The sequence below is a fragment of the Muntiacus reevesi genome, chromosome 6, assembly GCF_963930625.1.
Source record: "Muntiacus reevesi chromosome 6, mMunRee1.1, whole genome shotgun sequence".
NCBI lineage: Eukaryota > Metazoa > Chordata > Mammalia > Artiodactyla > Cervidae > Muntiacus > Muntiacus reevesi.
The window spans coordinates 14836225-14848352 of record NC_089254.1 but is presented as its reverse complement, the minus strand read 5'-3'; the positions used below and the strand labels follow the sequence as shown (position 1 = coordinate 14848352).

Sequence of the window (12128 nt, the reverse complement as noted above, 5' to 3'; positions counted from 1 at the left end):
ATACAGCACGGTTGCCACCACGCCTGACCCCCCCCCCCCCCTCACAGCAGACCTTGCTCATCCATCGTGGCTCCCTTCTCTGTCAAGTCAGAACATGTCCTAGAACCTTCTTCTCACAGATTTCTAGGCAAACACTACTAACTGATCAAAGTTGGTGCTCCGGCCAGAGCATGTACTGTTGTGGAAAGAACAGGGTCTCTGAGTCTGAGTAGACCTGGTTTCAGATCTTGACTCTTCTTTACTAGCTCAATGATGGAGTGAAGTTATCTTATTGAGCTTAAGTTTCCTCATGTATAAAATAAGATGAAAGTGAAGAGGATTAGGAGGTATAAACTGCCGGTTATAAAATAAATAAGTCACATGGATGTAATATCTAGCACAGGGAATATAGATGGTATGTAACCTACAAAAATGTTGAGTCATTATCTTGTACACTTGAAACTAATCTAATATTGCAAGTCAACTATACGTCAATAAAAAAAGACATCTAATGATCAAATTGCAAAAAAAAAAAAAAAAAAGGAATGGCAAAACTGACCTCATTGGACTGTAATGTGGATTCAATTAAATCACATATATGCAAAGGGCATATAATATATCGTAGATGCTTATTAAGCCTTAGTTTCTTTCCTCTTAATTTCATCCATCTCTCAAAAATGTGAAGCCTCTTTAGGTGGTATTACTAATTTGATTCTGTCAAGTTAGGAATGACTCAAGGATAAAATTCTTCAGAGTTCAATGCCCAAACAACCCACAGTATTGAGGATAAAGTTGTGTTTAATTCATCAGACTGCTCATATCATAAGATTCTGCTGGGAATCTTATAAAAAGAATCCTAACACTGAATGACCGTCTTCTTTATCTTGTGTATTTATTTTTTAGGGTGAACGTGGAGAATGTGGTAAACCCGGAATAAAGGGTGACAAAGTAAGGAACATGCTTTTAAAATGTTAACAGCTGTGATCTCTTTGGCGCTGAGTTTCGTTAAGAGGAAATCCTGGGAAGCATGTTGCTCTCACTACTGGAATTAAAGAGCCACCCATTCAATTTTCACATCTGTGAAACATGAAGCAGAAAACAAATCCACCCCTAACTTTAGTTAATGGAGCCCCCCATGCCTCTGCGGCACCCTAACCTTTGAGACCAGGCCCACCAAATGTTATGGTGAAAGAGGAACTTAACTGGCAAAGTCAGTTCAAGATCCAATTGGGTCAAAGTGGAATAGTTTTCCAGATGTAAATTAAACCCTGAGAACAAGCATCTTTCAAAACAGAATGAAGAACTCTATGAAATAAGTTAACGAACTCCTTTTCAATAATATGGAAGAACTAGACATAGATAGGGGTTTGAAACTGAAAATGCAGCCAACCACAGGTAACTGAGTAATTATTTACCTTTCATTAGAAAATAAATGTGAATAAAGTATGTAAACTGGAGACAGTATTAAAATGTTAAGGACTTCTTTAACGGACCAGAAATACGTAGAGAGTGTATTTTAAACATGATATAGGATCCAAAAAAGTACAGAGTGAAAGTAAATAGCTTTCATTATAGTTAAGAACTGTTAACAGCATGCCACCAACATAATAAAGTATTTCAAAATCCATCTTTTAATTATGGGAAGAGTCAAGGAGAGAAAACGAGGCAGAAGGTAAGCAGAAAAGCAGAAAATAGTGACCCTGGCCTATGTAACTAAACACTTTAAGTAGCTTGAGACTTTCTGAAAGCTTTTAAACTACTGCAGAGTTAAAGGACCAGGTGAATCTGAAAAATGTAGGCTTGGTAATTATCTTTGGGAAAAATGAGAGGTGTGATAATGAATGGATTCTTCCCAGAGAATAACTGAAAATGGGAGATGGACATGGACTTGAAAATACTGAAGAAGGGACACACAGAACAAAAATGAAAGTCAAACAATAATTGGAAAAACTATGTGAAATAAAAATGGCTGCCAAAGATTTAAAATAGTTCATTGACCAAGATGCCAGGGATTATTAAATGCCCTATTATTTTCAGTGCTAAAAAGAAAGAAAAGTACTGACAATTATAAATGTAAGGTGAGATTGATTGTATAATGTATTCCAATATCAGAGATGGAAAAATCTGAAAAAAGGCATGTCTAAAGTCAAAGAAATATAGTGTCGTTGACATGATGAGTTCATGTAAGTTTACATGCAAAATGTACAAAGAACAAGAGAAAATATAAATGGGTAAGAAATGAACACATAAGCAGTCAGAGAAGTAAAATTTAAAATATTAAAGTATTTTAGCAATAAAATATTAAAAACATAAAATAATATATAATACTCAGTATTGATAGGGATTCTATAAAATGAAGATGTATTCTCTCTACTCAGGAGGTGAGAATGGAAATCTGAACACACTTTATGCAGGAAACATTCCTTTATCGCTCCATATGTGGAGAGACAAAAGAAAGTGAGAGAGAGTCTTAAATGTGCTTACAGGCTCTGTGCCAATCATTATCTTCTAGGAAATTATCCTTAGGGATAAATCAGAAGTTGAACAAAGACTTATACACAAAGATATTCACTATAATATTGCTAACAATAGAAAACATCAGAAACAACTTAAATGTCAAAACCAGGGAAATGAGTAATTATAATTATGATAGATTCACATTTTCAGATATTATTCACTTTACTAAGAGTTTTTAATGACATGCAAAATATTTTTGATATAATGGAAGACCAGATAAGTAGGACACAAAATTGGATATACATTTTGATCAAATTATTTAAAGAAAAAAAATCTATTGGGAACAATATTGTATGAAAATATGCCTAAAATGTTTACAGCAGTTGCCTCTGTGTGATTGTTGTCCATTAATTTACTTTTTTCTATAGTTGTCAAGGTATAACTATTATAAATAGGTTACATTTTGGTAATAAAAAAAAAATAGAAATCTGAGAAAGAGAGACTAGATTATACTTTCATAAAAAGAAACTTTAAAGGGCTTCCTAGTTAACAAACATATTGAAGTATTTTGTTAGAAAACTATTGAGTATAAACTGTTTTGCCAAGTTCCATGTCCTGAAGATGGGGAAGAGAGTGATGTATACATTGTGGAAAGTCACTTAACTGATATTGCCTTGTTGGAAGAATACAGTATTCCACAAACTATACTGGTTTCTAAGAATTCTTAAGAAATATATTTTAAAAATTCTGATCAAAATGTCAAATATATATAGGCAAAGACTTAATCCAAAATTGTAGTTTCATGGAGTTTTTTACTAAAGGAAAGCTGGAACCCAAGGTGGCTTGTTAATAAGGATCATTTTGTTAACAATGAATCTGATGTTTGGATAACCTGGTAAGATTGGCCATTACTGAGAATAAAGTCCCTTCTGTGCCACCTAAGATCACTGCAAACTAAATAGATATTTAGAGTATCTTACTACTAATTTTATTTCACAGGGATCCCCAGGGCCAAACGGACCAAAGGGACCCAGAGGAATTCAGGTAAGGGAGTGAAAATCAAATCTAAGTCTGCATTAGAATCACCTAGGAAGCTTTCAAAACCCCTTTGCCCACTTGTACCCTGTACCAATTCAGTCAGAAGATTCCCAGGTAATCACAGTGTGAAACAAAATTTTAAAACTGATGCTCTAATATTTTGAATAACTAATACAGGCTCCTTCAAGATAGTTACCAGCAAGTGAGTCTACTTAGTGAGTAGCTAAAGAATAAAAGCTAAAAAAAAAAAAAAAAAAAAAAAAATTAGAGTCTAGGAAGATAAAAGCGTAATGTCAAAGCCGTTGAAAACAGAATGTACCTATGTTTGCACTGCTGCTGGAAAAGCTGTGCATTTTATCTAAATTACAGCATTTGTATTGTTCCATCATAAGTAGTCACTGCTCAGTAACATGCAATGATTCTTTAAGGCATTTATTTTAGACTTAGCCCAGAGATTCCAGAAAGTGATTTGAATCCGTTTTTTTCCAGTCTGGGGACTTGCCTTGTCTAAACTTGTAATGGGAGGAGTGTGTGTATGTGTCAAGTGCTAATTTCAGCATTTCAAAAAGTCTACTGAAAATTATACCTTTACCCCAATTTCCTGGAGGGCATCTTGTTAATCATCATCTTCTTTGTTCTGGTCTGGAATTGTGTCATGGCAGGGCAGTAACTGATTATTATCAAAGGGTCATTGGACACTCTGATTTTCAGTTATATGCCTTGGATATTAATACATATTTTAAAAGTTGTTGTTTAATCAAAATCTTTCCAGAAAGTGGTCCAGCACAGGAATAATGTTGGAAGCACAGGTTTAGAAAATGAATAGCTCATCAATAAATGTTCGCTCTCAGCTTTAGGTACTATTTTAGCAGCTGTGTGTTTGACACGGAATTTTATCTCATCCCATTTCTCCATTGTGTAACCCTCACTTAACTCTGAGTCAGTCTGGATTTCTAACTCCAGGATCTCTAGGGACCCTCATGAATGATTCATTCCTCCTTGGCCTTTTGTACGAAGAACTAATTCTTGCTTTTCACCCTGGAGCAGGGCATTGCTGGACCTCCTGGGAATCCAGGCCCGAAGGGATTTCAAGGCAATAAGGTAATCATACCCGTCAGTTACAGACAGGCAGAGTGCCTTTCCCCTATTGACCGATGGTGATACATGTTTTTATTAAGCAGGAGTCTGTAGATTCTTTGAGGATGAATCTTTGGGAAAATATAATAATCTGCAGGTGTTACACACAGAACCATGTTTAAGTCTATGTAGGAAGTTAGTGTCATAGTTTTTCATTTATTATTATTATATTACTCAAAGGGGCATTATTAAATGTAAGCCATTATCCAGAATTTCTGCAGTGTTTCCATCTTACTCCTGCCTTTTAGTCATTTTATGACTCACTAGAAACTGAAAAGTAGTAATAAATAACACAATTCAAATCACTCTATTGGCCACAGATAATGTCAACTCAGTATACAATTGAAAAGTCAAGGGGATTTATAACTTTCATATCAACAAAAATTAAGCTTTTTAATTGAAAGAGTATAACCCTGTAGCTCAGATGGTAAAGAATCTGCCTGCAATGCAGGAGACCAGAGTTCAATCCCTGGGTTGGGATTGAAGGGAATGGCTACCCACTCCTCCATGGACAGAGGAGCCTGGTGGGCTACAGTCCATGGGGTTGCAAAGAGTCAGACATGACTCAGCGACTAACACTTTGAATCTCAACTCTCAGTATCAGCCTTGTAACGTCATTCCACAGATAACCAGACAAGACAGCCAGGGTGGGTTGAATAAAAGTCAGATAGAACCAAAAGATAGAAAGGATCTTTAAAAGACCAGTTTATAAGATCCTGTTTTCCAATGAGAGTGGCCATTAATTCACAGAAAACGGGCGTTTTAGTGCCTCTTTAACTCTTCTCAATGCTTAGAAAATTTCACAGATACAATAAATACCCAGTAAACATTTTGAGTTAGTGACTGGAGATCCATAGAATTTGTGGTAGTAATAAGAGCAGACAACACTGTCCCCAGGGGACCCTAGGTAAAGCCAGTCTTTTAAGGGTGCTCTAAAATTTAAGTCGTGGGGAGCCGATGGGCTACTTGAGTGTTCTTTTTTCAGAGAGGGGTAAGGGAAGGACACACATAGCATTTTTAATGAGATAATGACAATGCGTGATTTCCCAGGGCAGTTTTAATTGGCAAATTAAAACAGAATGAGCTTCTCAGCGGGGGGAAACTGTCTTTTCCAGTCCTTGTCTAGGATTAATTCTCTCTGGGGCAAAGAAATGGCTCTTTTGAATACTGAGTAGAAGGTTTTTACAAAATTGCTTTGGCCATAGGTAAAAATTCTGCAGCCAGAAAAAAAATATATATATATTTTGACATCCATAGTTATTTCTTGGATTCTTTGGTCACCTAAGATGATAATTTTCACCCGTTCATGAAAAGAGGCTTAAAATCAGGTATCAGATTTGAAGCTTGCAACAGTGATAGAATTATAGATATTTTGAGTCACGAGGGATATTAGAGATCATACCAGCTCAAAGTTGTCTTTTGGAAAATGAGAAATGAAGTCTGGAAGTCAGGGCATCTGTGGAGATGCTGGGCCGGGAGCCGGACATGCAACTTCAGGAGATGGTTGATGGCAGTTCACGTAATAATGTGATTGCTTGATCGTGTCTCTTCATGTCTCATACAATTACTACTTAGAGTTTTCTTTTAAAATGAGTTTATTTCCAAGGAATATAGCTTTTAATTCTAACAAGGCATTAATTCTTAGAAAGAAAATATAATGAGTCAAGTATTTTGAGGCAGGCTGTAGTTTTCTGACATGATAACACTTCATTCTTGACTTTCACAACATCGCCATAAGAGGAGTTGTTTTTCCAAAAGTAGCTGAGGACTTCAACTTTTCAAGGGTCTCTCTTTTTAAAAATTTCTTTTTTCCCCCCAAAATTGTGGTGGACATTTAATATAAAATTATCACAGGTTTAAAATCACAAACTTCACTGCCAATTGAAAAGATGTCAATATCTAGAGAATACTGGGGGTTGTTGGAAGGAAGCAAGATGGGAGTGAGCTTCTCGTTTTTCTCCTAGTTATATTTTTGGCTTAGGTCACAGATATAATGGTTTCTTGACTCTTACCTGGAGATTATCAGCAATTTCTACTCCTCTTTTGATTTGTCAACCAGAGATGCATGCATATTCATTAACTGTCTTAGGCTTTATACATTTATTCTTGTCTTAAAAGTCAGATTTCAGGGAGTGATTTCATCTTGCATCTCAGAATGTACTTCTAAATCTTAAAAACTGGACAAACTATTTTTTTCCCAATATGGAAACAATGTGTGACATTTCTTTTCATCCATTACCATTTTATTACAAAATGGTTTTATGAAATTGCTATTGCAATTTGTGCCCCCCAAATCTCTAAAATGCAGTAATTCTGTATTTTCCAGTGGACACAGGGATGACTATTACTGTGAAGTTTCTATAATTATAGCATTATGGAGTATATATTTAGTATGTGCAGATGCAGTTCTAAATGCCCATTTAACAACACCGCCTTCTGAGGCATGACCTAGTCTTACCCCTAGAGTACAGAGTAGACTACTATGGCACAGAGATTGTAGGCAGTGAATTCAAGCCTACACAGCAATGAAGGGACAGAACCAGGATACCAACCCAGTCAATCTGCTCTTAATCCCCATATTTTATATTTATTATATCTCCTTAGGAAAACCGCTGAATCTCCTAGATAGCCAACCTGAGATAAATGTCTTTCTTTTGGACAGCATGGAAATCGCATGTCTCCCCTTCTAGCATACACTGGCTGGAAACAATAGTCTGTTGGGGCTTCCTTAGTAGCTCAGTCAGTAAAGAATCTGCCTGCAGTTCAGGAGACCTGGATTTGATCCCTGGATCAGGAAGATCCCCTGGAGAAGGAAACAGCAACCCATTCCAGTATACTTGTCTGAAAAATCCCATGGACAAAGGAGCCTGGCGGGCTACAGTCAGACATGACTTGGTGCCTAAACCACCACACCACAAAAGTGCATTTCTTCTTGGTTATAATGTTCATCTGAAAATGCAAGGAAAGAAGGAAAGGACTCTCATGGGAAAAAGAAACCAGTAATGTGCGTTTTCAAATATTTTGTCTCTTATGAGACCTTAAAATAGAAACCTTTGGACTTGTAACATTTGCAAAGATTCCATGGGAGTTTCTAGATGAGGCCTGTCTATGAATGTGAAATTATGAATAGTCTCTCTCATGAATGACAATCCTGTTCTGTTGCTCCAGTGGTTGGCTTTTCTTCATCAAAGGCTTTGCAGAAAAGGTGGCCAAAGAATAAAAGGTAAAAATAGCATGTGTGAAATCAAAGAAAAATGTGATTCTGGCCCTGTTTCATACATCATTTCTGTCATTAATAGTTTCCATATGTAAAGTACCTCCTATTCTGCCCTAATGACCTTGTTACCTTAGAAACAAAACATAGATGTTTCTCAGAATGAAGCCTTTGAGGCCACCTAAGGCAATGGCACCCCACTCCAGTACTCTTGCTTAGAAAATCCCATGGACAGAGGAGCCTGGTAGGCTGCAGTCCATGGGGTTGCTACGAGTCGGACATGACTGAGCGACTTCACTTTCAGCCTCTTCCAGACATGAGATGAGGGTCAAGAGTGGTATTTATAAGAAGAACATCCCATCAGTCTCTAAAATCAATTAGAACTATCATCACACAAGTGTCTGAGAAGCCATATCCTTAGGCCCAAACTGACACTGTGCTCTTTCTCTGCAAAAACTGAAGGCCTCCGAACCCTATGCCACCTCCCAAGGGCTGTTGTGGTGGGTCAGGCAGCCACTCCATCTGGTCATAGAGTGGGCCTTCCAATAACAAGAAAAAACGGCTCAAGGCTGGCAGGCCTTTCAAATCACAGAGAACAAGTAACCAAAATTAGTTGGGAACAAATAAACATAGTAGAATGCTGGGTGTGCCAAACCCACATTGGGTAATTTTTGCCATTTCTTGATGCCCTTCTGAGGTTTTTTCTGAAGGATGTTTTCATCTTAAATCTCACCCAAATCTGCTCTTTCCAAGAAGACCCTCTTTGTGCTCTGGGAGGAGGAACTGCTCACTGTGGTCTGAGCAGGAAATAGCTTGTGACTTGCTGAAATATCCTAGCATGAGAGATCAGTGCTAGGGCCAGAAGGGCTTTAGGAATTATCCCTGATGCATTCCCCGTGTCAAAGTAGCACATGCTAATCCTCAAACAATTTAAAACTGCTGTGATATTTATATTATATATTGATTTCTTTCAATAGATGAATTGCCTCCCTGCTTTTAACTTCTTCCATTGTTCTCCTGGAGGCTGTTCATACATTTTTCTTTAGGGATTCCCCCGACCCCCTACTCCCACACAAACATCTTCTTGTGTGGTACTCAAGTGTAAGAAACTCAAAGTACTCTTTATGTTCACTTTAGCTTCTGAGATGTTACAAAAACTCAGAGAGAGTGCCAGTCTGGTCCAGTTTAATGAATGGATATGGTCAGAGTAAATAATCTCTGGTGAATCAAGCATCCATCTATGCACCCAAAATAAACAACAGACTTAGTATTAATGAATAAGTGAGATTTACGTTTTAGCGGAATTGAGGGCAAATGAAGCATTTAGCCCACTGTATATAATTCTTAGACAGCCTACTCCTCCTTATCTACCTCTGTCATGGTTCCATCTCATTTTTTGAGGTTCCCAAGCACAACAGATACTTCTTTTAAGTAGTTGGTGTTCTTATAAGGAAGTTAAGTAAATGAAAGCTAAATATACAGATCTTGAAACTAAAATTGTAAAGCTAGTAAACATCCCTACACAACAACCCGTTTTCTTCAAAAGGATCTATGAAAAGAGGTTAGTTTTTAAAACAGGAGTGGTTATCTTGACACAGCTACTAGGAATGCGTATGTTCCTTGCAGCTGGGAGAGTACTAATCAGGTTTCTTTACAACTTTCGTGCACTGTATCTTTAAACATGGTCAGCCCTCTTTCAAATATGAACTACTGGCAAAAGAATTAGACAGATGTGTACAGGTCCAGTACTGTTTTGAAAAATCCAAAGCAGAAAATCTAGAGACAACAGTTCAGGAGTCCCACTATCATATCTGAGAGAGAAAAAAATTATATCTATACTCATGTGTAAGATAAGCAGAAAATAAGCATATGTTGAATGAAAGAATGAGGAAGTGGTCTTACATGGAATGAACTGTCAACAGTATCACAATGCAGACAGGTCAAACAGGTAGGACCCATGGAATCACTTAGATTGTCGATTTTGAGGGTTTTGGAAGTGTTTCAGAGATTGGGGGAAGGGCGGTGACGAGGGATTGTAGAGGAATCAGAGAGAAGGGTGCAAAAGTCAGGAATTTTGACCATTCTTCCAAGATACTAGAATAATAGAAACAGGACAGTGTTAACCCATCAAAAGCTTCTTGTGCATTCAATAACCTGATACCTTATTTATAATTCCACTTACTTCTGAGACAGGCATGGAATGTAATCTTTTTTCCCCCCACAGTTTCAGATATATAAACTTAGAATCTTATGTTTTTAATAATGTGACTATTTTCACTAGAACATATATATCATAAATGATGATTTGTTGTTGTTTAGTCGTTAAGTCGTGTCCGACTCTGTGACCCCATGGACGGCAGCATACCAGGCTCCTCTGTCCATGGGATTTCCCAGGCAAGAATACCAGAATGGGTTGCCATTTCATTCTCCAGGGGATCTTGACAACCTAGAGATTGAACCCATGTCTCCTACATTAGCCACTGAGCCACCAGGGAAGCCCTGTGAAGATTTAGTAATTTTAAAAAAACATTCTGGGACTTCCCTGGGGGGTCCAGTGGTTAAGGCTCTACACTCCCACTGCAGGGAGTGAAGGTTTGATCCCTGGTCAGAGAAGTAGGATCCCTCATGCCCTGCAGCAAGACCAAAACCAAAAATTCTTACTTTTGCCTTTAGAGTATTAATATTTAAATACTTGTTTTGACTTAAAGTTAGCTTAGTAGCTTTAGTAGATCAACCTACTGAACATCACTAATATTTCAGCTATGGTTTGGAAATAGTTCAAATACCACAAATATGAACAACTATGAAGAAGCTGAAACTTTCTCCTCACACTAGAACTTTGGGCAGTTTTATTTCAGCTCTCCCACCACTCAACAGCCTAAAAATATCCTAACGTCATGATATTGCTTTCAACCACTGAAAAATGATGATTTCTAATAGGACATAATTCGTTATAACTTGATGGGAAGGAAATCAGGTGAAACATGTAGACCTCAACAGTTGCCAGCAGAGAATAATTAACCAAACAGAAAAATGCTTTTTTAAATCCACAGATCTCTTAATAACAGAATGACTACATTTTTGGCTTCATGTAAATAAAGTATTTTAAGTCCAAGGTACTCAAACATGTCAGCTTTTCCAGTTGTCCAAAACCAATAATGGGCCTTCAGGTCCTCCTGGCAGGCTCACACCTTTGAACAAAGTTGTGACTGCTTGGTGCATAGCAGTGTAAAGAGAAGAATCACTTTACAGTTTTAATGACAAGTATCTATCTAATGGATAATCAGAGCTGAGCTGCCAAACTGTGTGACTGTCTTTTTCTTCAGAGATATCAAACTCTAAATACTATTCCTGTCCGGGCCCTAATTAAAGGGAAAGAATCGTTAGTAATTCAGGGATACTTGTTGTGGAAAGGGCTTTGACCTATATGCCCCTCTGCCCACCAGGATTCTAAATGAACATATTAACTCATTTGATGCGAGACAACTGATACTGACAACTTCAAGTGGCTGCCAGAACATGTGGTGTGTCAGCCATTGGCTTCAAGACATGATTTTCCTCCCCAAATATCTGACGCAGATGGTCCTCAGCAGATGAGGTGTACCGTGTGTGCGTGTGATGTGCGCATGCGTGTGCCGAGGCTGCCAAGATGAAAGCTGTGGATCAAGGAAGCGACATGCCGCCCACGTTTCCCATAAAAGGGTCTGAGTCTAACCCACATGCCCAGTCAGGTGGGGCACTAATGTGGGGCAGATTCAGTTACTGCAATGTCTTCAGATGGATGTCAGAGGTTTTTTTTTTTTTTAATTATATCAGCGTTCTTAATTAATTCAAGTAAGTTTGAATTACCAGCAACATTGCAGCAGGGAAAATCAAGTTTATTCTAAGAGTGAGCTTTTTTAAAATCTCGGTAAAATATATATACTATTTATCCTTTTAACCATTCATAAGCATACAATTCAGTGGTATCAAATACATTCACATTGTTGTGTAGCTGTCGTCACTTTACAAAACTTTCTCATCATTTTATTTATTTTTGACAACTTGCATCATTTATTCAGTGCTATATTAAACAGTGTATTGGAAGATAGATTAACTAATAGCTCCAAGCCTCCTAACAATTTAAATGAAAATTACAAAATGTTTTGAGACCCTATTTTGGAATACAAAGGGTGTTTGACTTCCAATTTCCATTCTCTGTAGAACAAGAACAGGTCATTCCTTTATTGACATGCATAAAACACATCACATTTTCTCTTCGGCTGATGCTATAAATTCAATACCAATTCTCCAGCCACATCAG

General features: G+C 37.4%; 1 protein-coding gene across 1 annotated transcript in view; it reads left to right on the top strand.

Moving 5' to 3' along the window:
• Window positions 1-12128, top strand: part of COL28A1 (collagen type XXVIII alpha 1 chain) — a 183145-nt gene that overhangs the window by 25470 nt on the left and 145547 nt on the right. Inside the window, exons 9-11 of the mRNA XM_065938605.1 lie at window positions 883-927; window positions 3436-3480; window positions 4522-4575. Of these exons, the coding sequence (XP_065794677.1) occupies window positions 883-927; window positions 3436-3480; window positions 4522-4575 (144 nt within the window). The remainder of the gene's footprint in view (window positions 1-882; window positions 928-3435; window positions 3481-4521; window positions 4576-12128) is intronic.